General features: G+C 41.3%; 1 protein-coding gene and 1 long non-coding RNA gene across 2 annotated transcripts in view; one reads left to right on the forward strand and one right to left on the reverse strand.

The window, feature by feature from the left end:
• Positions 1-1391: 1391 nt before the first annotated feature.
• The window catches only part of SNRK (SNF related kinase), a 54311-nt gene continuing 28610 nt past the window's right edge, over positions 1392-27092 (forward strand). Inside the window, exons 1-3 of the mRNA XM_075921959.1 lie at positions 1392-1639; positions 6798-6939; positions 15728-16418. Coding sequence (XP_075778074.1) covers positions 15830-16418 — 589 coding nt within the window. The 5' untranslated portion in view covers positions 1392-1639; positions 6798-6939; positions 15728-15829. The remainder of the gene's footprint in view (positions 1640-6797; positions 6940-15727; positions 16419-27092) is intronic.
• LOC142827288 (uncharacterized) lies at positions 11929-26202 on the reverse strand. Its single transcript, XR_012901927.1, has 3 exons — positions 25400-26202; positions 13864-13924; positions 11929-12413 (listed from the first exon to the last, which is right to left on the reverse strand). It is a non-coding gene; the product is annotated as an uncharacterized LOC142827288 (long non-coding RNA).

Genomic DNA, 27092 nt, shown 5'->3' on the forward strand with positions numbered 1-27092 from the left:
CCAGCCCTCTGCCCAAGGCAGGACCAATCCCAACTATCAAATTATCAAAGAGAATTTTGTTTCTGTTTTCAGTGGAAGAACTGAGCCTTTGGATGTTACAGAAGAAAATCTGTTTTTCTCCTTTGTTATATTATACACACAATTATTTCTCTCTCAAATATCCTTCATTCCTTCTCATATTGTCTTACTCACCGGTAACCTCAACTCCACACTTATCCACCCCAGTTTCAACACTCAGTCACCTCCTTCAGCCCCTCATGCAAGGAGACAAATTACACTCTGCCAAGCTCTTTCACAAACCAATCTCAACCCATTGGAAATACCAAAGTGAACCTCCCCCCCTTTTCTTTTCTGAGTTTAGTCAGAGCCCAAAACAATGCAGTTCCAATTCTGATGGGGACTTTCAAGTGTTGCATTAATATAAATATTTATTTTTACTACCTTCTTGTGTGATTTAGACTAGATGATCATAATGGTCCCTTCTGACCTTAAAGTCTATGAGTAAAGTCTATGAGATTTGATCAGCATGGGAATATTTAACAATGTTGACATTTAAATAATCTTAATTAGTCTTCAGATGTAATACATCACCCAGAGGAATAATGGCAGATCACATATGACAGAGCCGTTGCTTTAGGTAGACAGGGCTGCATTGGTTTATGCTGGGATCATAGTTTTCAAGGATTTTTTTTCCACAATCTCCATGGTTAGGTGCTTAACATTTTGAAAGATCTGATTTCAGAATCCAAGGTGGCAGCTTCCAGGAAAGAAACACTGGCTCAATGAAAACCCATGAGTTGGATGCATTCGGCTGCTGCCCTCAACACCTACGATCCCTGACCCGTCCTTTTCACATTCTCATCCCCCCACTTAGTCCTTCTCAACCATCCCCCCCAAGCCTTTACATTCACCTACTCGCCCCACAAACTCTCCCCTCTGAAACTCTCTCACTTATTCCCTCAAACCCACCCCACCTCCACCCCCCCCTCTAACTCACCCTCACCCCGCACTCTTCCCCTCCCTCGAACCCAACCTACATCTAAACCCTCCCCTCCCCACCCTACCCTTCCCCCGCCCCCAAACCCGCTCCCCTTCCTCTCCCCCACCCCCACCCGTCTCCCTTAAGTCCTCCCGCATCCTCCCCACTCCCTGAAACCCGCCTCCTCTCCAGCCCACCCCTCCCCCCTCCACACACCCACCCTGCCCGTCCCCAGCTGATCCTTCTCTCACCCAAGCTCTGCCTCCCCCCCCGCCGCTTCCTGTCCCGAACCCTCCCCAACCCGCTACCCTCCCTCGGCCGGGGTGTGACGGCAAGAAAGTGGCCCCTCCCTCCGGCGCATGCGCTGCGGGGACCCATTCTCTGTGCCGGTTGCCCCTCCCTGGCCCCGCCCCCAGGTCTCGGGAGCCGCCGGCCGTTGTTGTCAGTGCGTCGCGAGCGGAGTCGCCGCAGCGGCAGGAGCCGGGGCCGGAGCGGGCGGGTGACGCCGGGCGCGGGACAGGCAGAGCCGCACGCGGGCGCTGGGCCAGCCGCTCCCGCGCATCTCGGGGCGCCGCCAGCTGCCAGCGGGGGGCGGCCGGGGACGGGGCGGACGCCGCTGCCCATGTGGGGGGTGGCGGCCGGAGGAGCCGCTGCTGCGGGGTAAGTGACCCGAGCGGGGCTGGGTGTCCCGGAGCTGCCGGCCTGGCGCGGCTGGCGGGAGGGTAGGAGCTCGCTCCCCGGGTCCGGCCTGCCCGCCGGGGCCCTGGCTCCCTCCCGGCCGGGCAATGGCGGCCTCGCCCCGGGGAGGTGGCGGGGCCCAGCGGCGGGGCAGTTGCCTGCGCCTGAAGGTCGGTGCTGCCCCGGGCTGCGGGGAGCCGGTGGGAGAGTTGGTGCGGGGCTGGAAGCGCCTGGGCGGGCGTGTGACACACACGACCCCTCTCCCCCCGCCCCGCGCACGCGTGTGTGTGACACGACGATTCCTCCCCCCGCACCCTCCCTCTGGTGTGTCATTCGTGGTAGTATCAAAATCCAAACAAGAGCCAAGCAGGATCTAAGGGAAGAAAGTGAGGCGGAGTTCATTCTCACCCCCACAACCTGTGGAGGGCAGACACACCTCATCTTGTTTGCCTGTTTTGTGTTAAAACGGTGAAACACTAGCTAGAGGAATCCTTAAAGCATAACCCGAGACACATTTTGGGGGGATGATGCTTCTTCCAAATCAGAAGCATAGTTAACAGGTTTGATCGGAGAGCAAGCTGGCATTCTTCCTTTGCTTAGAGGGAGCACCTCTGACAGACATACAAACTGTAGGTGTCTCATATCCTTTGGTAACCATTGTATAGTCATGTCAGTAACATTATTTCATTGAACTGCTGTTTCTAGGTTACTATAGAAATTCATTTGGCAAGTAGCCCTGTCCTAGAGAATGGCTTTTATGGACCTTAGTGGTGGGGTTCTGACACCCAAAAGCCACCCAATAACTACCTCAATGAAATGTCTCTCTTAAAATCCTCTCTTATTGATTTCAAGTATTAATAGGGTAAATATGGTAAAAACCTGTGGTATCCTGGAATACTGTGTACAGTTCTAATTGTCCCATCTCAAACAAGCATATTACCATTGGCAAATGTTGTCTGTCTTGTGTACAAAAATGATTATGGGTATGGAACAACTTCTATATGAGAGGAGTTTAAAAAGACTAGGACTATTTAGGATAGAAAAGAGATGTTTAGGGCCATGTCCATACTTACAAGTTTATAGTGGCATAGTTGTATGGATACAGCTGTGCTGCTGTAAGATTCCTCATGTAGTTGTGTTACAATGATATGAGAGGAGAGAGCTCTCCTATTAACATAAAACCAGCTCAACAAGCATCTTCTGTCGACATAGAACTTTGTACACAAATGTTTATTCTGCCAATACTTACTTTGCTCAGAAGCCACCAAATGAAATTAATAGACAGGAAGTTTAAAACAAGCATAAGGAAGTACCTTTTAAAAAAGGCACAGTCAACCTGTGGAACTCATTGCTAGATGTGGTTGTGAAGGCCAAAAGTATATGTAGGTTCAAAAAACAAATTAGGTAAATGCATGGTGGATAAGTCCATCAAAGGCTATTGGCCAAGATGATCAGGGATGCAACCTATGTGTAGGGTTCCCTAAACTTCTGACTGCCAAAAATTGGAACTGGATTGCAGGGTTGGATCCCTGGAATATTCCTGTTCTGTTAATTCTCTCTGTAACATCTGGCACTGGTTGTTGGTGAAAGAGAAGAAACTGGGCTAGGTGAACCTTTGGATGACCCACTATGGCTATATTTATGCATAATTTTCATAACTAGACTAGATAGAGAACCACAGAATGAGAGCTAGGGGAAAACTCTGTAGTGACCTGAGGGAGGATAGAGACAAACTTAACTTATCTCCAAATGGATTTTTTTATTGGTACATATTATAACTGGATCATCTATGGAACGGCCCTTTCTGCACACACAAAGGTTACTGAAGGTTTAAATTGAGGTATAAAAATGTTTGCTTATTACTGGACAATTTTACATCCATCCTCCCCCTCCTTGCAGTCTGTTAGAATGCAAATTGCAAACAAGTGACTTTCTCAATGGTACCAGAGCAGTTCCTGAAACAATAGAAGTGTGATCTAATAATTATAGCCATCTACTAGAGTGGATAAATTGCGTCTAAATGCTGTGAATACAGATCTGCTTGTGCTTGCCTCTCTCTCTGGTGTGCCTGCTACTTAGTTGTATAGGCTGCAACACTTTTTTTTTTTGAGCATTTTTATAAGGAACACTTTTTGACCTCCAGAGAGATTTTTTTCCCCCTTCTCTAGGGAGAGGAAGAAAATAAGAGTCTCAGTAAAGTGGAATTTTAAAATGTGCATAGAGGCTGCTTTATAGATTATTAAAGGGTTAAGCACATCTTGTAAGAAATGTGCCAGCAAGGAATTGATTAGTATTGAAATGTTATTGAAATCAGCTGAATTTTCATTTTACATAATGTGCTCCAGTTGTTAACTACTGGGACTGTGGAGTCAATTGTAATGAATAGCAATGAAACAATGTAGGACTTGAAACAGAACAAACATTAAAATACTATACAGTAACATGTGAGTCCATATGAATCCTCAGAGCCTCCAACAAAATTGAAGACCATATTTGATATTTCAGATGTAGCCAAGGTAATAAGCAGAAAATCAAAAACAAACAGAAACCTCTACACCTTTTCTGTAGTCTTTACTTGACATAAAGAAGCCAAAAAAGAGAAAAAAGAGAGGCATTTATTTGCACAGGACAGGGGTGATTTAAATTACATTTCAGTCCTAGTGATAGTCCCTATAGTTAAATCCTATTATAACTGAAGTTAACTTTTTAAGTGTGTCTCATATAGACGACAGTGTTTTTTCTCTTTTCTACTTATGCAATAGATCAAGAGTTTTAAATTCTGATATTAAATGAATGCAATATGAAGACATATTTGTATATCTTTTTTTAAAGTGGACATGTGCATTTGTTATATTAAAACCTCTAATCCTCATCTTTCTCTGCTTTGGTCTATTCATAATGTTACAAAGAAAATCTTCCTCACACAGTGCTCTGGCCACTTCATCCTCTATTCAAATGCCTCTAACTGTCTGCTTTGTGAATCAGGTTTAAACAGCTCTTCTCCTGTGTACATCTTAATTTTAATTTTGCTCCTTTCACTCTGCTAACACCTTGGGTGCTTTTAACCACTTTTTTTATCCTTCTCATTTTCTTGTTTCCTTTTCCATGCTGTCCCTTGCGCCTGTTTTGGGGCAGCAAGCTTCCTTCCTTTCCCCTTTCGTATATGTCCTTAGAACACACTGCTTTCATGACACCAGTAGTACCCCCTATTGCCCCTTGCTCCAAGAAATCCTTGAAGTATTATTATGATTGATACTCTCGAAAATAACACAAGGCACCTGCTAACTGGATGCACACAGTAGTACAGCAAAAAATTGTGTAAGTTCCTGGGGGCAAGGACTTGTCCTTCTGTATGATCTGTCAGAGCTGAACTTACTATGTGCAGCAAATAAATACTGTCAGATAAATTAACAATTTAAGTGGTGGTACATTAGGATGTTACATTTATAGAGCCTTTCCAAATTACTTCTGAAACGTAATTGATTGCAACCACATCTGTAATGTAAAGTAGATGCTCTTTTAACAGCACATGACAGTAGTACATAGCATCTCAAGACTGGATGTGAAAATTTGTATATTCAGTTGAAAATTCAGGGAAAATATAACCAGTCAGTATGTAGACAACCTCATTGTCCTGGACAGATTTCTGTATGGATAAGAATTCTGTTGGAAAAAGAAGGTGGCATCCAATCTTTATTACTAATCACTAAAAAACAAGATTTCTCTTTCATCTTACATTGCAACTCTAAACTGCACAGTAAATGCTACTGCCCTGATGACAACTGTTGTTATACAAAGTTGTATGGAAAAGTTTTCTGTTTGATTTACTGACATGTCTTTGGTATCATTCTGTGTTTTCTTCAGCAGTCTTAGATCCTGTTAGGGATCCAGGCATAACCCAGCTTATTTTGAGATACAAGATTGCGGCTCAGGATTTTATGGTTGCAGTTCATATAAAGACATGATAAATTTCAGTTTTCTGCCAATTGTTAAGTAATGTTACATATTAGTAATGAAGGTATAGTATAGAAGCTGGGAACTTCTGTACTATAGTGGGGAAGAAAGGTATTGTTGAATTTAAGGAAAAGCAGTTTGTGTCTACAGATCTCAATGGAAAAGTTCCAGTATTGCAAATAAATATGAACATTTGTAGTAGAAGGTGTTTATTAAGGTGGTGATGTTCTTGGACCATGGTGTCCAACACGCTAGCCATTAGGGTTGTTAGCTATGAAGTAATTGAATGAAATCTTTGTGGTTACACAACTATTCGATAGTCCCCAGGAGTGGGGCTGGCAGCCAGTGTGCTAAGGTCCCACTCCCAGGGAGCCCCCTTTCACCCCGCCCTGCTGCCTCCAAGGCCCTCTGCAGACAGAGACTGCTTCGCAGTAGCCTCCTCTGCCTCCTTCCCCCACTGTTGCCTCTGATGGGGGGGGGCAGCACCACAGTGCTGGGGGGAATTGGCTTTTAAGCTGACTCCCCCCCAGCTCCTGCTTCCCCCCTCCCTTGCTGTCTCTGATACAGCTAGCAGACCAGATAGTGGAGCTCAGCTATTCTGACCACTCCCTTGGTGATATTGCAACCCATAGGGGATACTCCGCAGAATAGCTCTCCCCTGTGGACTCGCTATCTTGACTATCCACTCTTGTATCGTCCCTCTGAACAGCAGCCCTTCCCTTTGCATGTGATGGAAACAGTACTTTTCCTGGGATTTCCAGTTGTACTGACCTTGCTTTAAGTTAGGAGAAGAGGAATCTGCATACCAAATTTGGAGGTCTTAGCTCATACTGTTTAGAAGAAGTTCTTGGGGGAAAAAAGAAACACACAGACTGACACAGACCAAGATGCTCACTCTAAAATATATAGATCTCTAAATATTCAGCTATAGGGCAGTGTTTGCACCTAATTCAGTTCATGTGGATAAAAAAACCCTTGCTTTGTGTTTCTGGTTTATTAATATTCTCTTTGAGCTTGCTTGCAATAATGGATTGATTTTAATTTGATTTTTTTTAAAATGGCAATCCACATAGAATTACTAGCTGATCATGTTTTGAAGTTCAAATATTAGTGTTTTTGTATATTCTCCATATATGTACTAGCCTTTCAGTGGTGGAAAATTTTAAAAAAATCTCTGCTTACCTAGGAGTGAAGGAAAGAAGAATGCAAAACTGGCATCAGGGCTTGAGATGGAAACATCATTAGAAATTTGGAAAGGATGAAGAAAGTCTAAGACCTCATGAATGAAAATAAATCCAGATGATACCTCTGGAAAGAGCACTGTCAAGGTGGGTGGAACCTATATTTGATCAGTCTTACCCTTCTGCTACCCTTCTGTTACAAAATCCTTGGAATTAATTTTCTCAAAATAAATGTGTTTTTTCCCATTTAAAAAAAAATCAGTATTGCCATTCATGAATAGACCTACAATAATAAAGTATATGCAAGATGTAGAAGGGTAGACTTTCTTCAGAGTAATACATTATTTCAAGCTTCCAAACAGTTGTTACAAAATGATGGCTGGGGAGGTTGAAGAGGGAAGGTGTTGAGGGATTGATCATTCTGAAGTTTAGGGAAAAATATTTGGATAATGCCACTTAAGCAAAGACTTGTTTTGAAGATTGAGGGGATTGTATAGCTTTATTTCTGATAGGGATGCAAAATCCCTATGAATCAGTTAACCGGTTAAACATTAGGTTAACCGACTAAGTGGGTTGGTTACCCATTCACATCCCTAATTTCTTGATTCATTAAAGACTGATCAAAATCATTGGTTTCTGAGCTTTTTCTTAGATTTGCTTTTTTGTTTGCAGATAAACTGTAGTCAATTATTGGTTGGGTTGTGGGTAGTTGGAGTCTATAATGAGTTTGTTATGCTAGGGGAGATGCTGCTTGCTGCTCTAGCGAGTATCATGGCGTGCTGCAAAATAAATGTTTTGGTATGTGAACTGTCAAAATGGATTTCTTTTGATGCCAGGAAGATTTGATGTAACTGAAGAAACTTTAAGAATTTCTGTGTCTTCACCTTTTACAATTACGTCATCCTGGCTACCATCTTGCTTTCTCCCCTGCTTCCTTACTTTTGCATTTACTGTCTTAAGCGGTAACATTAGATGTCAGCATTTTACACCATTAATACTTTATTATTTTGGAAAGATTTCCAACCTTTAACTATAAAAGTCTGGTAAAATCTGCTAATTTTACTGTGGTTGGAGAATCAAATGGTCAGAATTGTGGGTATTTTCTGGTTAACTTTCTTACACAACAACTATAAATAAAGGATGTAAACTGGTGGAAATTGTGGTTCCTAGCTTTCCAGTGGTAGTATGACATTTGTTTTTAGCTGTAATGATCCATAAGATATCAAACCTTAATCTTTTCTAGATTGAGCAAAGAACATAGCAAGTCTGAGACTAGCAGAATTTTCATTCTTTGCTGTTTAAATATAAGAACAGTTCATATTCATAGCTTTGGAACTTGGAATTCTTTTCTCAAACCCCTTTTATAAAAAGGTCTGGGTACGAATGAGATTACTTGATATGCTCCTCCCTTTCTTGATTCCAAGTTCTATTCAAAACATATTGTGGATCAGTGAGATCATGAAGAGTTGGACACTTCCCTTGTTACATCTAATCTGATTTAATTTCATGTGATTGACTTTTGAATCAAATTTCACCTGTTGTTTTCCTCAGGAACTGTAAGAACTCACTGTTTGTGTGAAGTGGGCCATTTCAATGGCCAGAGGTGAAGGATTAATGTTTCAAAAAATCTGTTTGAAATTGCATCTTTGTGACCCATTGATAAATGTTGGACTACATATAGTGGGCTTCCTGAAGTCTGTACTGGAGATACTTTTTGGGTTTGGGGTGGGAGGGGGAGGGATAGAAATAAAAGTATATTCTAATAGTGTTACTTTTAGGTTGAAATAAAAGCTAGATAGATAATAAGACCCAACAATGTTTCTTCTGCACAATGATTCTTCAGTTTTTCAGGCAAACTTGAAATCACAAATATCTGTTGAGCAAGGGCTCCATGTATGTTTGACAGTCCTCTGTATTTCCAGTCAGAACTTGCTTTTGTTTAGCAAAAAAACCCCTCATAATTAAACATTGGCTTTGCATTCATACCACTTGAGCCAAATAAACATAAATAATATTTTCTTTGGCAGTGATCGTCTTACAAAGTGTATTTTTTGCATCCCAGTTAAGTATAGAAAACAGACTTAATGGAAATGGATAATGCTTTCCATTAGCAGATGTCAAAGTGCCAGGCAAAGGAGATAAGTCTTATTAGCCACATTTTACAGATGGGGAAACTGAGGCATACAGTGGTAAAATGACTTGGCCAGTTAACCCACAGGCAAGTGGTAGAGCTGAGAATAGAACTTGAGATCCCCTGAGTCCCATTCCAGTGCTCTTAAAAGCATTAATGAAAGAACAATTTTTCAAGCTTAGGATATTTGACATTTTGGTAGCATACGCATACAGTGATATTTGTGTATTATAATGTATGCCTGTTGGCTGCTAATGAATACCTTCCTTTTCATCTCAGACCTTGTTAAGTTTACAGTTGATATCCTGTGCTTCAAAACTCCAAGTCTTAGTTTAAAAAGGTTGCTATCAGTTATGAACATGGCTTAGATTGGGGTTCTCAACTTCATTGCACTGGGACTCCATTCTGACAACAAAAATGATTATACAATCCCCAGTGGGGAGGACCAAAGCCTAAGCACACCTGAGCCCCACCATCGTGGATGGAGAGGCAAAGCCCAAGCTCCACTGCCCTGGGCTGGTGGAGACGGCAAAGCCGAAGCCCAAGGTCTTCAGCCTCAGGCAGGGAGCCTGTAACCTGAGCTCTGTTCCACAGGGTGGAAACCCTTAGGCTTTGGCCCCAGGTGGAGGGGCTTGAGCTTTGGCTCTGGGACGCAATAAGCCACCCTGTTAAAATGTGGTCCAGACTAAAGATGTTAATATATGTTTAAGTAACTCTGTAATCGCTGAAAATTTCAATCATTACACAGTTACATGCGGGGTGGCCCTCAGCTCCCTAGGAGCCGGTGTGCAGGGGGAGCCTAAGTGTAACCGTGAACATTAAGTGATGGGCCAGGGCAAGTCTACATGGTTACTTTCACATCCATAGTCCAAACCCACAATGGAGTCTTGATCTGCAGTTTGAGAACCACTGGCTTAGATTAAATTTATAATGTTGGGGGAATGTATTGCCAGACTTGGAGCTTAGTTCTAGCTCACCTGCTGTGTAAAAATGGCAAACAATGCAGCATTACTATGGAAAGCTTTTGTTATCTTCCTTTTGCTTTGGCCCTATTTTTTCCTTCCCCTTTTGTGAACATCTGTCCCATTGATTGTGCTATCCTCTGAATATTTCTCAATAGCTAAGGCATTTTGATGCATTAAGACTTTTGATCAAAAGGTGTTTGTGGCAGGTTGAAGTTTAAAGGGACACTGTCGTCTTGTATTTTACAAAAGTGAATAATTGCAGGTACTACACTTGGTCTTGAGCTCTCCTGGCAATGGTTTTGTGGTACTGGAAATCATTCTCCTTTCTTTCTCTGTTGCTGTTAATGAAATGCACAGACATTAGGGGAAAATCTCTCTTCCTATTTGTTCTATGGGTGTAAGTGACTAGTCAACTACCAAGTTTAGGCTTATCGGGGCAGTGGGGGGGATGAAGGGGGAAGAGGGAAGTGGGAACCAGTGCTGGGAGGAAACTGGCTTAAAAGTCAGTTCCCCCAGCACTGTCTCCGTGGTGCTTCTTGCCCCCTCTGCTGTAGAGGCAGTAGCATGGAGGGTGGGGAGTGGCAGGAGAAGGCGCTCTGGCAGCAGCCCTTGTCTGTGGGAGGGCCCCTCTCCTCTGATGGCTGGGACCCTCTGCCCAGCTCCTACTGTGTTTTAAATTGCAGAGCTGCAGCAGGGTTTGGTCCTGATGCGAGCCACGACTGAGCTAGCTGCCTTTCCCTATCAAGTAATCAAGTAGTTAATAAAAATTTTGTTATCCCTAATTTGTTCACTTTATACATTTTCAGTATGGGTATGTCTAGACTACATTGTGTTTTTTTTTTTTTTAAACTGCCCTTTTTTGAAAAAGCTTCACCTGCATCCACACTGCAATCACATTCTTTCGAAATTAAATCAAAAGAACGCAGAGGTTTTTTCGATATTGGTAAACTTCAAGTTATATGAGAGAAATCCTTTTTCAAAAGAGCTCTTTTGAAAAAAGGCATGTGTAGGCGCAGAACAGGGACATTTTTCAAAAGAAGAGGCAATCAAAAAAGCACTGGTGCCCTGGTGGCCATTCTGTGAATAGCAACCAGGGCTTTCTTTTGAGAGAGCATCCATGCAGTCTGGATGCTCTCTTTTGAAAAAGCAGATTGCTTTTTTGATCCGGTTTTGAGGTGTAGATGCGCTCTTTCAAAAGAAGTTTTTTTGAAAAAGCTTCTTTTGAAAGAAGCGTGCAATCTAAACATACCTCATCTTGGAATATAGTTACCCTATTTTCTTCTAGTTTTCAGTTACAGTAATCTTAAGGGTAGTAGTAATATTAGACTTAAATCTCATTCTTGTCTTGTCTGTCTAGATTTTTACTATTCACCATCTTTGCGATCTGAGCATGTCAAACAATTAAAGTGTGTGTATATGTGTGTGTTTAAAGTACACACACACACATTTCTTTCTCTTCCTGTGTGCAGAGAATGGACTTGATTGGGGTTTTTCTTGTTGGAGGAACATTATGACAAGATAGATTTTGTAGTTTGACCTCAAGATTACCTTTATCTCATGCAGTACTAAGATCTAGTTTTATGGTCCTGTTGCCAAGAAGGGTATTTCCCATGCACAGGAGGCTCATTCCAGAATTTGCCACTATTAGTGGAATGTAGCTTAGGCAATGATCGTTACATGAAATGGTCACATGACTCAAGTCAATCCCATTTAGGCATTAGGGGAGGATGACCAAAACCTTGAGTTTGACTAACTGTTGCGCAGGAAGCCAGCAAAAAGTGTGGAGTAGTGGAGTGATGTACTTTGGCAGCCTGTTGCTGAGCAGATGGGCTGCCATATCCTGAACCTAGTTCCCTCTCCCCTCCATTTAAGATAATCAGTTTCAGTCTTAGGCATGAAGGATTAAAATAACTGAGCAGGGAGTTCACAAGTGTAAAGTTCACTGTGGGTAAATCCAAATTAGACAGGAGGCACAGAGTTCTTGTCAAGTGTATTTAAAGAAATGACAATTTTTTATAATACAGAAGCAATGGTGGTGAGGTCTATAACATGCTTCATTCTTCTTTTAAGAATACCGTTAGTCTTTCTAGGATTTAGCTTTTTATAGCTTCTCTTCATCCAGTTGCTGGTTGTGATGTTTCACAATCCCACTTACTAGCTTCATGTAAATATTGAACACTTGAAGGGAGAGAATAGATTTTTGTGGGAATCCATATCTGAAGGCAGTTGAGGGAGGAGCATGTGCCCATTGCAATTTATAGTTTGATGTGAAACAAGCAGTTGAAGCCATCTCAGATCCAGTTCGGATAACCATGGCCATCCATGAGATGGGGAGCAAGATTGCTGATGGGGTAAAGATGTTTCTTTTTCTTTGCCAAAAAAAGCTCATTCATCAGTGCCACAATCGCTTTGCTTCCTGTATAGCCCTGAAGCTTCATTGGATTGGGGCAAGAATATTGGCAGAATCTAGGTGGAGTTGAAGGTGACCTTTACAAGCTTCTGTTATCTTCCTCAAGAATAGAAGTCTAGATACAAGATAGTAATTTTTTAGCTAATGGTCAGATTAAATGTGGTTCAGTGAGACAATTAGGTCTTTTTTTAGAGGAGGCATTTTTGTAGCTAATAAGGGCATGGTTTAGGGTTGCAGCCTCTCTCATGGCTTTGTTGCCTTTCAGTACTTCCTGTTTGTCTGTGAACATAGGCAGAATTTGAATATACAGGCAGTCCCCGACTTACGCGGGTCCGACTTATGTCGGATCCGCACTTATGAACGGGGCTTTTTTTGCCCCGGAGCTCGCGGGCGGTGGGACCGCCCAGAGCGCAGCGGTCCCGCCACTGCGTCCTCCAGGGTGAGAAAAGCTGCTCCGGGTCTCCCTGATGTGCTGGGGGGGACTCCCCAGCACAGCAGGGAGATCCGAGCGAAGCCGCACAGGCGGCGGGGTCCCCCGCCTCTGCGGCTTTGCTCCAGCACAGCAGGGCGGGGGACCCCGCCGCCTGTGCAGCTTTGCTCCGGGGCAAAGGAGCAAAGCCGCACGGGTAGCGGGGTCCCGCCGCCTGTGCGGCTTTGCTCGGGTCTCCCTGCTGTGCTGGCGGGGACTCCCCCAGCACAGCAGGGAGACAGGAGCAAAGCAGCAGAGGCGGCGGGACCTCTGCGCCTCCGCGGCTTTGCTCGGGTCTCCCTGGTCTGCTGGGGAAGGTGGGGGGCGCAACTAGTGCGCGCCCCCCCCCAGCAGACCAGGCTTTTGTTGCGGGACGCCTGGGGTAGAGCAGCTGGGGTGCTGCCGGGTTGGTCCTGCGGGGACCTACCCGGCAGTGCCCCAGCTGTTCTGTCCCAGGAGTCCAGATTCAGCCGCTGTTGAAACTGATCAGCGGCTGATTCCAGGAAGCTGGGGGCAGAGCAACTCTGCCTAGGGCTTCCTGTAGTCAGCCGCTGATCAGTTTCAGCAGCGGCTGAATCTGGAGCCAGTTCCGACTTACATACAAATTCAACTTAAGAACAAACCTACAGTCCCTATCTTGTACATAACCCGGGGACTGCCTGTAGTGGGTCTCTTATGGTACTTGATTCCAGTTTGTTGAACAGATCTCCTGTGAATGACTTTCTCTGAGAAGTAGGCTAATTGTTCTTTGAAGTGGGAGTTTTGGGTTTGAAATTGGGTGGAGACTTTCTGGGTTAGAAAGTTCATTGTCCCCTTATTGACTGTGTCCTTTTGAGATTTGCCCTGTTTCTTATACAATTACTATGTTTCTGTAGTCCCTTTTTACAGCCAGATCCATTGGCTTAAATTCTAACTAACTTTTTACATGTATTTAAATAAAAAGGAATTGACTTAAATGCTAAAGTTTGGCACTTGGGTTTTAAAAGTAAAATGAATCGGTTGTTGGGATTGCATTTGATGTGAAGTGTTTGAAATCCTGTGGCTAAAGGAGAGCCATCAGAGGAGAGCAGATTTGTTTTGTTTTGTTTAAACTTACGGAGTCGCCACATCTACTTTTGCACTTCAAGGTTATCCAGTAGTTTCCTATCAATTGAAACCTGCAAATGAAACAGTCATGGTGTCAGATTAAAAATCATTTTTAAAAACTATCATTTTATGTGGATAAACATATCAAACATTTAATCACAACCTTTTAATTTTAATTGCTTATCAATAACAGCAACTTGTAAACTATAGCAATCACTAAAATTGAGGTAGAAAGTGAAATCTTGTATCTCATTCTGATGTGTTGAGAATGGGAAGTTGTTACGCAGCATATTTTAAAGTCACTACAGTAGAACATTGATCGAAGAAATGTGTATGTTTTAGGGACGTTAAATTGCTGTTATCTGATTAGTCTGGCAGCAGCTCCTGCCGGCGGCCACCTTTGGCTGCCATGAACAGAGGCTGCTTTGGCACTTGTCCCTGTTCATGGCGGCCGGGGCTGGCGGCGCCCAGGTGCTGTTGCCGGAGCAGCCCCTGCATGTGGCTAACCTGGGCCGTCGCAGATAGGGGCTGCTTGGTAGCAGCAGCCTCTACTCAAGACGAGCCTTGGCCCACTGCAGGCAGAGCCACCCCTGTTCCTTCCCCCTCGCAGCTGGTAGAGGCAGTGGGGGAGGGGCAGCTGGCGCTGCAGAGTTGGTACTGAGGAGAACTGGCTTTTAAGCGGCAGTTAATAGAGGCAGCAAAGGTGGGGGGGAAGCGAGTAGTCAATACTGTAGTCGACTACTCGCTAACATCCGTAGTATGTTTCTTCCTATCTTTGGGAAGGCATATTTTAACTCTTGTTGCAGCACAAGTTACTCTGTGATTCAAAGTTCTGTTAGCGTTACTTTGAGTTCTTTCCTGTTTGTACAAGAACATGTAGACTTAAGCTTTAAGGGCTTCTGTAATTGATAGTTTTAATACTGTAATCATGTGGAAGAACAAATTTATCCAAGATTCCTTGAAGTGTTAATCACAACATTGTATTTTCTAGGGCACATCAAGGGTAAGCAATTTTTGAGAGAAGTTTTGAGGTGTTGAAGTTCCTCTAATGCTCTTTTGAGTAAATTTATCTTGAAATCCTATTACTTTTCATCCCATTGTGCCTTTAAAACTCACTTTCTTCAAACAGGTTGACAGCATGGTTTTCTGACAGGTGCTGGTCATCAGTGCATTGATGTAGTTAGGGACTTAGTGAAACATTCTGTTTGCTGAATAACTTTAGAAGTACAGTAAACTTCTGATAATCCAGCACCTTTAGGACCCAGGGGTGCCGGATTATCAGATATGCCGGACTATCGGAAGGGGGGGGCTATGAGGGGTGTGGGGGATGCCACCCCAGACCCCTCATAGTCCCCCCTTCTGATAGTCCGGCTCTGCCCCAGGCAGTTTCAGCAGCAGCTGAATCGGGGATGACTGCGGCAGAGAAGCTGGGGTGCTGCTGGGTTGGTCCCATAGCGCTGCCCCTCGGCTCTGCGAGACCAACCTGGAAGCACCCAGCTGCTCTTGGGGATGCCTGGGACAGAGCAGCTGGGGTGCTGCCGGGTTGGTCCTGCAGCCCCAAAGGGCAGCGCTACGGGACCAACCCAGCAGCACCCCAGCTGCTCTGCCCCTTGCTTCTCCGATTCAGCTGCTGGTCAGTTTCAGCAGCGGCTGAATTGGGGCAGCCGGGCGCAGAGCATCTCCAATTGTCCGGCTGCCCCGAGCACTTCCAGGTTCCCGATAGTGCCGGACCATCAGGAGTGCTGGAGCATTGGATGCCGGACCAGTGGAGTTTTACTGTATTCTGTAAAGCCCATGTTGCAATTATTTTTGAATGGCTTACATTTAAGGAGTAGGTGAATATAAATAATCTTATTTCTCTTTTTGTGTTCTAGGTATGTTTGACAGTGAAAATGGATTATGTATTTGGAACAAATATTCTTCTATGAGAAGATCCCAATTCAAAAAAGTTTAAACATTTTTCCTTCAGGAACAGTATGGCAGGTTTCAAACGAGGGTATGATGGAAAAATTGCTGGACTGTATGATTTGGATAAAACCTTGGGAAGAGGCCACTTTGCTGTGGTCAAACTTGCCCGGCATGTCTTCACAGGTGAAAAGGTAGCGGTGAAAGTAATTGACAAGACCAAACTAGACACTCTAGCCACCGGGCATCTTTTCCAAGAAGTTAGATGCATGAAACTGGTGCAGCATCCTAATATTGTTCGTCTGTATGAAGTGATTGACACTCAGACCAAACTTTACCTTATCTTGGAGCTTGGTGATGGAGGAGATATGTTTGATTACATCATGAAACATGAAGAAGGACTTAATGAGGACCTGGCTAAGAAATACTTTGCTCAGATAGTTCATGCTATATCTTACTGCCATAAACTACATGTAGTTCACAGAGACTTAAAACCAGAAAATGTTGTCTTCTTTGAAAAGCAAGGACTTGTGAAATTGACTGACTTTGGCTTCAGCAACAAATTTCAGCCTGGAAAGAAGCTTACTACCAGTTGTGGGTCTCTAGCATATTCTGCTCCTGAAATTCTACTTGGGGATGAGTATGACGCACCAGCAGTGGGTAAGTCACACTTCATAAATTTGACAGTAATATTAATTTACATAATTCAGTATTTTACCAGTTAGATATTTTCCCATCCAGTATAATGCCATCTAAAAGACAAGAAGTATTATAGTAAAGGTAAGATCACTGAGTCAAGGTTATAATAGCTTTATTTGAATTAAACAATATTTAGCCAGTTTAAGAACTTTGATACTACTTGTTAAATCCTTTATTTTTATTGTAAAGCTCGTGTAATATGTGCATTGGATTAAAATAAACTATCAATAGTAAAGCATGTGCAGTATGCCTTCTGGAAAATAGTGTTTCAAACAAAATCCATCTCCTTTCATAGGGAACAGAAAGATGAAATTAAAAATAAAATAACAAACTCCAAATCTAAACATCCAAGAATCGCATCACAAACAAAAGGAAAAATTGAGAACAAGCAGTTCTTTTGAGTTGTTGCCCATGTTTGTTCCATTCTTTTGCCTGAAATCAGAGGTTTTTGGTCAGCAGTGTCTGATTCCTCCCTTGTGCTCCCATACCAATGACATAAAAGGTAGCATGGGATCTTGTGCCATTCAGTTCCTTCTTTCCTCATGTCCCTTTCAGATACGGATGTTAGGGTATGTCTAGACTGCATGGCTTTGTTGACATAGCCATGTAAACTAGTTTACCCAACATAGTCAATGAAGTGGGGATTTAAATAATCCCTGCTTCATTAAAATAAAAATGGCCAGTCACGCTGTGCTGACAATCAGCTGATCCAGCACAGCACGGGAGTCTAGACGCGGATCGGTTGACAAGGGAAGCCTTTGTCGACCGCTCCAGTAAACCTCGTTTCACGAGGCATAAGGGAGCGGTTGACACAGGCTTTCTTTGTTGACCTATCTGCATCTAGACTCCCACGCTGTGTTGGATCAGCTGATTGTCGGCACAGCGTGGTGGCCATTTTTATTTTAATGAAGCGGGGATTATTTAAATCCCCGCTTCATTGACTATGTCAGGTAAACTAGTTTACATGGCTCTGTTGACAGAGCCATGTAGTCTAGACATACCCTAAGTGTTTAACCAGTTAACTGATAGGCATCATCTAAGGTCTCATTTTTGTCTGTGGTCAGCCCCATAATGGTTCCTTCCACCTTTACTCTGACTTTCTTCTTCGCATTTCTAGCACAGCTTTTGTCCTTAAGTGGAGTAGGGATGTAAAATCCTGTTTAATTGATTAACTGATTAAATGTGATGTTTAACTTATTAAATGGAGGGCAGGCAGAGGCACCACTCCAGCCCAGCATCATGGCCAGAGCAGACCCTGTGTTCGGCAGATCCTGCGGGGCTAGAGCAGCCCCCTGCATGCAGCAGACAGGAAGCTGCTCCAGCCCCCTCTAGTTAACCGGAATCAGTAAACCTTTCACATCCCTAAATTGGAGCCCATAGAATGATGGAGCCTTGGATAATTGTTTGGGTTTTGACAGCTTCATGTGGATACTGGCTCAGATAATTCATTTGACTGACATCTTTAGCTATCTCTTCATTGAAGATTACTCTCTTCGTGATATTCAGGGCTCGCTGAGCTACGGTGAGCCCCGCTCGCCAGCCGCGCAGTTCAGCACGCCGCGCATGCGCTGATCGCGCTGTGGCGCCGTGCCAGGCTATAATCTACTCGCCCGTGGCAAGTAGATTACCTTAATTGTCGAGCCCGGATTATATTAATGAGCTCCAGTCTGTCGTAAGCAAATGAATTGCCTGTGCAAGTAAGCTCATCATGTATCTTTAAAATTTCTGCCCTCCTTCCTCTGACATTTAACAACATTCAATGAATCTAGCTGATGTTTAGTTACTTGTGAAGAAATTGTATAAACTACATCCACATCACAGAGTTCATTTTCAACAAGTGCTTTGAGAACCTTTCTGCTAAGCATTTATTCCTCTTTAATCCCAATCAAAGAACATATTTCTCTGTAGTTAGCCTTTACACCCATCATTGCCACAACTTTAGAGCCTCTGAAAGTGAAAGTGACCTCTAGCTTAGTCACAGTTCGCAGTAGTATAGTCAGTATCTGTTTCTGTTGCTTCTACCTTTTGCCACAACATGTTTAGACGTTCATGGAGTAACACTCAAAGCGATATGCAATATGGTATATATAAGTGTCTTTTGGGTCAGTTGCTCCTACTTTACTTTCCAGGCAATGCTCTTGCTCAGCAGAGCTGACAGCCTCTCCAGACCCCTAGGAAGGGACCAGTCCAGGGCTAGGCAGCCCTCAGCATTGCCCGGAGATCACTGTACCTCCTCAGACAGTCCTCAGTGCTGCCTGGAGTGTGCCATGTGGTACTTTGGCAGCAATTTAAAGGGCCTGGAGTGCTGGCCACTTCCACAGGAGCAGCAGTGGTCAAGAGCTCCAAGCCTTTTTGTCCCCTTCGTTCTCTCTTCCCCCCCGTTGGCAGGCCTGCTCTTGTTAAGACTGACTGCTTCATATATTATTTCAGCTGAAACTGTGTTTATTGGATACTTTTGGGTTTCTGATTTACTGCAGAAGAGGTACGATTCTTTTAGAAATACATACATGTTATATAAGGTAGGTTTCACAACTGATAGTACTTGGCCTAGCACTTTCAACTTTTTCCTGATGCTTTATGTATTTCCTCTCAAACTTTGCCAAATGCAGTGTATGGGTGCACCCCTTGTATCATGTAAGGGGCCACTGAGTGTTGTATTTAACCTGGTCTTCCATGATAGTATTCTCTAAAGATTCAGTAACTAGTTGCTACTGTTAATCTCCTCACTGATGCCTAAAAATGATTGAAAACAAAAAAAACCCGAAGAATTTTATAATAAATTAATTGTGATTTTAATTGGTATACAATGTATGTTATGTAACTATATCATTTGCATTTGGATTTCAGTAATTTCTATTTGGATATCACTAAATCTTTTACAACTCTTTTTGCATAATAAAGCTGATAATCAAACTGCTTTTTGTGTGTGCTGATAATGGCAAATCAACTTGAAGCACACCTTCCGTTTATAGTAATCTGTAGCATTTAAAAGTTCATGGATCACATTCTGAGCATTAATTGATAATACAGTACTATCAATTGAGGACCACAATTTAATGTTGTGAAAGCTGCAAATTTGACATGACTCTGTTAACGTAAGTTGATATATTTGAGAAAAGTGTTTACATATATCTACATAATTGTTATAGTTTTGTCTTGTTTGGTACCATTGTGATTGTGGGAGAATGGGTTTTTGAATGGTACCCAGCTCAGCTAATTTCCAGTGGCATTGTAATATCAACATTTCTTCCAATTGGAGATCCTGTATTTGAGGGTGAAGGGGAGCAAGTTCGTCTGCCCACCATGCTGCAAATTGAAATTGTTCAATTTTTATGATTTAGCTGACACTTCTTTTACCTTTTGTCATTAACTTGCCCACAGATTTACACCTAAGGGGTTCTGTGCACAGCCCGTGAGATGTTTTGTTTACCATTGCCCAGGAGACGAGTTGCCAGATTCTGCTGGTTTCCTTCCGTGTAACTTGTTTCCTTTCAGTATTACTAAAGTGACATGCACCTAGAGCAAGGGCATGTGAAGTGTGGTGTGTCTGATCACACACAACATTGACTGTAAGCCATGCACTCTCTGCATCCCATCAAAGTGCTGATATTGTTCACACCCTGCGAATTCTAGATACATTGGCACAGTTAGTAAAACTACACTGTCCTGGGAGACTGTCTTGATTACCACAGTCTTGCACTGAGATGACACAGGGCCATTCATGTGTCCCACTTATTAGTCTAGGTTGCTCATTGCTGATCTAAGAGGAAGTTGGAACAAGTAGTTAAACTTGCATATTATCTTAGGGAAAGGGGCAGTGACTGTAGTGTAATGGGGGTGTTATTGAAGAGTAACATAGTTCTTTGGACTGATTTTATTGATTATTTAGCATATCTGTATTCAGATTTAAAGGTAGTGTAGTTATTAATTTCCACCTTAGAGTTGGACTCCAGTTGCTCAAGTTACAAATCCTGTTTCCGGTTTTGGTAGTTACACCTAAAAGCTAATGTCCAATTAAGTCCTTCATTGAATAAATCACCTCTTTAATTATCTTGCAACCTGTACTTCAAGAAAGTAAGTAGGTAGGCAGAGTAGCCTGTGACAATAGAAGGGAAAAATTGTAACTTTTGTGTAAAGTCCATTGCAAGATAGCTTATCTGAAACTAGGTTTTTTTTTTCTTAAATGGAATGGAGACGACAAAAGCCAGACTGCAGATGATTGAGGCAATAGTTATAAGAAGAGCGGCCCTGGGAATACAGCCTGTTCAAGGTGTTTGGGAGATAACATGAAAGAAAGAAATGTTGTCAGATGTGAGGAGGACTTAGAAATAACAGCATGCTTAAATTCAGAGGGAAAGAAAACTGTTAATGGAGACAACAGAGAAGAAGAAAGGAGAGAAGCTAGGGGATGAAAGACAAGTAGTTGAGGGTGCAAGTCTGACATCAAGAGGAAGAGTTTGTCCATTCATATTAAGAAACTCAAAGCTTTAAGAGAACAGAATCAAAACATGGGTGCATGTGCTGTTTTTACTTTTCTGTATGCTTTCATGTTTCATTACCATGTGTGGGCTACTGCATTTTTACTGTGCACTGGAAGAGAAGCATTAAACAGTTTTCAGTTATGGTTCAGTGTGGTTTGTATGTCTGGCTTAAAGATCACTTAATAGGAGAAAGTGACTCAGAAGGGTTATTGAAATGTATTTTGTACTAGATCAATATCATGGAATAACTGGGAGATCAGATTAGGTTTAAATTTCTGGCCATTGTCCGTTTAAGCACAGGTATTATAAAATCATTATATTAACATTCTCTGCTCAAAATTTTATGCAGGAGACTGTCTAGGTTGTCTGTAAGGTATCCGAGAGCAACCTGTATTTCCAAGTTGATTGTTGGGGAAGAAAACATGTTCCAGTGTTTGTTAGAAAATATTTTTTCTTTTCTTAAAAGCATAATATAAACCTTTTTAAAATACAGTCTTTAAAAAATTCTTATTAGTGGTCAGATGTGACCTGCACATAAAAATGTTAGGTGCATGGAATGATCACATTCAAATGAAAACTGACTTCTCAGCTTTTATTTTGTAAATGCCACTGTACCAGTTAACTCCTATACTTGTAAAAAAAGTGCCTCTATAATTAGCTACATACACTCTTCCTACAGGACTGTATGAGATGCAGTCAAGCTGATCCTGAGCAGGAATCCAATAAAATACAGTAAAACTCCAGTTGTCCGGCATCCAGTGGTCTGGCACTCCTGATAGTCCGGCACCAACTGGAACCCGGAAGTGCTCCAGCCAGCCGGACAATTGGAGCTGCTCTGCTCCTGGCTTCCCCAAGTCAGCCGCTGGTCAGTTTCAGCAGTGGCTAACTTGGGGAAGCTGGGGGTAGAGCAGCTGGGATGCTGCTGGGTTGGTCCTGCAGCACCGCCCTCTCCCACGCTGCGCACTAATTATTTCACTGCTAATTAGTGTACAGAAAGTTCAAATATTGGATACAGTGATGACAAAAGGTAGTGGAGTACTGATAGCTCAGACCCTTCCTTGGATTTCAGGTTGCCACTGTCCATGATGACGTTGCAAGAGGAGCTGCACTCTAACTAGCCCATTGCCAAAAACCTAAACTGTTTTCTTGGTACTAAAAATCCAAACATCATTTCTTGCCTTCCTGGATGTCAGAAGTTTAAATTGTTGCCTACTTAAATGCCAAAACTTCTAATTCCCTTCACCCTTCCAGTTAATACAGTGCTGAGCGCTTATTACAGAAATCTACAGTAAAATGGGGGGAGGAACAGTATAAATGAATTTAATGTTAACGAGTAGTCCTGTGGCACCTTAGAGACTAACACAGATATATAGGATCATAAGCTTTTGTCGGTAAAACCCACTTCATCTGAGTACTCATCTGATAATGAAGTGGGTTTTACCCACGAAAGCAGATAATCCTTATATATTTGTTAGTCTCTAAGGTGTCACAGGACTGCTTGTTGCTGTCAGTTACACAGGACTGCTTGTTGCTGTCAGTTACAGACTGGCATGGCTACCCCCGTTGAGACTTGATGTGAATAAAATAGAAGGGAAACTGAAATGAATGTTGTATTTGTCTTCAGACCTTAGTCAGTATAAATCCTTCCTCTTTGAATTTACTTGAAGTTGCTGTCAAATTAGCACTAATTTATGTGTTCTTTGCTGCAGAATATTGTAAGGAGGTTGACTGAACTTTATAAACAATGCCGGGACTCATTAGTAAATACAAGAAAAATTATATATTTGGTGCAGTTTCCCACTGCCAAGTACAATGTTTTTTTTCTTGAAAGTAGAAAGAGGTTGTCTTTATATGTCAAATACAATTCAGTACATAAAATGTTCACTATATATTTAATAGTGCAAAAGTAATTTTTGTGTGTATAAGTAAACTGAATCAACCAGCCCAGTGGAGAATAAACTACGGATAATTATTATAATTTAATTGGAACACTCAGTTTGACTAACAGCTTTTTTTTTCTTTTAAAGCACATACACTGATCTCTAGCAATAGCTTGAAAAGGTGTCGATAAGGTTAAGGTATTGATTCCGCGAACCCAGTAACATTCCCATTGGTATCTGAGGTGGCAAATAGCTAAAAGAATACTACACACTCGTCATGCCTTCTGCAGGGTTACATCAGGATTTTTGCTTGCTCAGGATTTTCTGAAAACTTATCTCAGGGCTAAATTTCAGGTGTATTCTTGGCTCACTTATTTTATTGAAACTTAAGCAAAATCTGTGCAGCCATTGAGTCATGGAAAGGTAAAAGAGAGTTCTCTGCCATTGCATATAAAGAGTAAGACCATTTCTCAACTAATTCAAGTGATGGAGTTTGTTACATTTTTTAAGCTTTTCTTGGAGTGATTGCATGTGTTTTTCATTTCAGATACATATGCACCCAGTGGTGCCTGTTGTAGCAGTCCATGTGACTATTGCAAGCTGATGATGTTAGCTGGTGACATAAAGGGGTGGAACCACCCTGATCCTTCCAAAGGTCCTTCTCACTGCATGTGGTTGATAGTTTGAGGAAGCATGTATGCTTCCTTGTTCAAATTTTCCAGATTTTCTCTTAGAGTGAAATCTATCAAACCTTATAAATAGTTACATTAGTTGTTTACTGTTAGTGGTACTTGTTACTTTGATTTTTGTTTGATTTTGGATTTGTACTTAGTGTTGTTAATGCTTGGTACTGGGGCATGCCCAAGTTTCTAGGCTTTAAACAAGCCAATGCCAGTCATGACCCTTACTCTTGTCTAAAATGTTTGGATGAAGGTCAGACGTTATTTCCCAAGCATTAAGAAATTATGCCAGGTTTGGGTGGATTGTGTTATATTATTCAGGTAGACTCTGAAAGCCTCCTTGCCAAACTTTTTGTGAGTCACCTGAATTGGATTTGCAATCACCGGAAGGAAAAAAATTGTTAACCTGTTCTGTCACTGTTGTTTTTCAAGATGTTGCACATATCCATTCCATGACTCATCTTTCTTCCACTCCATATTAGAATCAAATTTACTGGTCTCTAGTAAGACAGCAGGAGTGTGCAGAAGACGCATGTGCTGGCCCTAGTGGGTACTGCTGTGGGGAAAAACATCTTCTGCTTCCAAGGAGTGGGCATACACACACCTGAAGTGGAATGGATGTGCAGCATATCTCTAAGGGCAACAATTACTGAATAGTTTACTAACCATTTTTAGGTAGTTCTTACTGATGGCCAAGTCCTGTTTTTATAACAAAGTTAAAAATATGTGGTTGCTAAGCACTGCATTGACTGTGGTAACTTTTGCTTATGATACTATTCTGTATTTCTTGCTACAGTATATCTGTATACAAATTTGGCTTTATAACTGCTGTTCTATAAAGTTTTCAACGTGGAAACATATCTATCTCTTGTTTCATGAAATTTAGATTGGGTACTGTTAATGGTCCCTTGTAAATTAATAATGGATGGCAGCTGTTATAAGTTTGACATGGCAGCTGTTATAAGTTTTATAAAGACGTTTTATTAACATTCAGTTTTTAAATATGTACTTATAGAACACTTATAAATTCTGCTATGTTGAGTACTTGGCACCTAGCATTTGGGATTTTAACATACTCAGAATGAGATTAAAATTATACCTTGTCAAAATAAAAACTATCGTGGATACTAATCTTTGCTATGAAAATTGGACAGTTAAACGTCTTGAAAATCCACATCTGTGTCCTCCCTCCTCTCTAAAAGTTCCTTTATTGCAATACCTTTGGAGACTTGTACTTTTGTAAATAGAGTAACTGTTTAGTGTAAGGTAAATTTCAGTGCTTGACTAAAATTGATAGGCAATAATAGTAATAAGCGATCAGATGAAAAATAAGAATATAATTTGACTATTTTCAATTTTTGAAATTTTTAGTGATTGTTTGAAAAAGTGGCTGTTATGTGTCTTGAAAACATTCTTTGTTTTGTCTCAATTTTGGCATCATTTACACATAATATGGTTTAAAAAGTCATGTCCAGTATCAGTATAGAAATGCATTTTTATGGTCATGATGTTAACTCTAACCAGTTTCAGTTGTTACACAAGTAATGGAATTGTTGGCTTGAGTGAAAGGGGAACATAAATTTCCCCTTAATACACACAACTCTTCTCTTTCATGCTACCTTATTTGCATCGTCTTTATTGTTCTTAGAGTGATCTTTATACCCTCTTGAACAGCTTGAGCCAGTAAGGCAACAGATAATAGTGTCTTAGATATATTCAGTATCTTTTACTTAACTTAAATCACAATAAAATGTACATAGGGATTAATGCATCTTAATTCAGCCATCATCTCCAGAGGAAATGAAGAATAACTTATTCAAGTAAAATGCTAGAGGAAACTTCTCAGTGCAGTGTTTAATTACCAAAGTTAAATTTAGCCGGTACACCAAGGCAGTCCTTACCTCTTGCTTATCTTGTACAAAAAAGGAGTTCTCTTGAGCACAATATGTCTTGTTATAGTGGAACAGTGATTCCTTGCTGTGAAGTCCCGATGAATTTGTCTTTTGGAAACATACATTCTTGTTATTTATGTAATACTGCTGACAAAATTTTGCATATATAGATATAGATCTGATGATAGTATTATAGTGCTTATAATTCAGATACTCATATTTAGAAATCTTAAACGTCTCTTTGTTTAATCCTTCAGCATGTTTAAAGTTGTGCAATTGACTCACAAAAATAAACATTAAAAGATTATTGTACCATATGCTATGTTTTTGGAAAGGAATACTTTTCATTTGTCAGTCAAACAAATTTGCAAGTTGCCTTATGAGATTTCTATGAACAAGTTTATCTACATCTTCCAAATAAATAACATCTGCTGTATATGTTTGACACTCAGGAAAAAAGTCAAAATGAAATGTTCCTTCCTGGGAATCTGCTCTTTTCAAAGGAAAAGCTGCTCCCATCTTCTTTTAAAAATTAACGTTCATAGAAAAATTAATTTGTGTATTGGAATAATAACTCACTGGCAAGTCATAAGGTGAATTTTTTCACCTCCTCTCAAACTATTTAATTATTGATAAATTCAGCATTGTGTATTTGAGCAGTAGAAATCTATGAAAACAATGTAGATTCAACTGCAGAACTATATCATGAATATAAACAACCCAGAAACCCCCACCTACTCTTGCAATGAAAAAAGCTTGGGACTTAAATGAGGGAAAAGGGTAGGCAAGCTCCTTTAAGTTCTTTTTGTCGATGTCTTCTGTAAACATGCCTCCTATGGAATGTGAGCCATAGTTGTCATTGAATGATGAGTCAAAAGTACTTGAATAAAAACATGAACTATATTTCCATCTGTTTTAAGCTAATAGTTTAATATTCACTCTTCTATGGATATTTTAGTGTTTGTGGTTTTTACCAAAGAAAAGTAATGTTTGTCAGTTTGTACAGAAAACAGGAACTGTTTATAAAGGTGGAACTGACATTATTTGGATTTTCAGTCATGTGCTTCAATAAGTAAAAAGTATTTTTGCTGGGGTACAGAGACGCTAATCATCAAAAGTATTAATCTGGTGTACTTTCACTGCTTTTTTTAAAGGGGTTGTATCTGAATTTTCTTGGTGACTAATCCAACTAATAGTGATTATTTTACTTATAGCTTTTTAAAAAGGAGAAAACCTTGCAGTTGATGCCTTTTGAAAGTGTTAGAATGGAGAACATACCTAACTCTTTCCATCTTCTAGAACAAAATGTAAAGCCCCTGCCTGTTTACAATGGCTAAATAAACAGCTGAGTTAAACATGAGACTGAATTATATTGATTTTTTTTGTGTGCATTTGAAGCATTTTTAAATGAAAATTCAATCCAAAGGTCTGTGTATTTATAAAAACAGCAGTATTAGTTGTTTAAATTGTTGGTTAAGGAGGATTACATTGGAACTAATTTAGTCCACTTCCCAAAGTCAGCACATGTGTAGTTTAATCAGAGATCCTATCTCTGTGTACCTTATAGTAGAAACAGCATTTCCAATGCATACAATGGCTGTTTTTAGTACAGTAGTAACAAAAGGGCTACAGTATATTGTCTTGCTCTTCAAAAACTGTAACAGATTCCTGCCAGGAGTGCCATTTTCTTTTTTTTAAGGAA

This window comes from Pelodiscus sinensis, chromosome 2 (assembly GCF_049634645.1).
Source record: "Pelodiscus sinensis isolate JC-2024 chromosome 2, ASM4963464v1, whole genome shotgun sequence".
Lineage (NCBI taxonomy): Eukaryota > Metazoa > Chordata > Testudines > Trionychidae > Pelodiscus > Pelodiscus sinensis.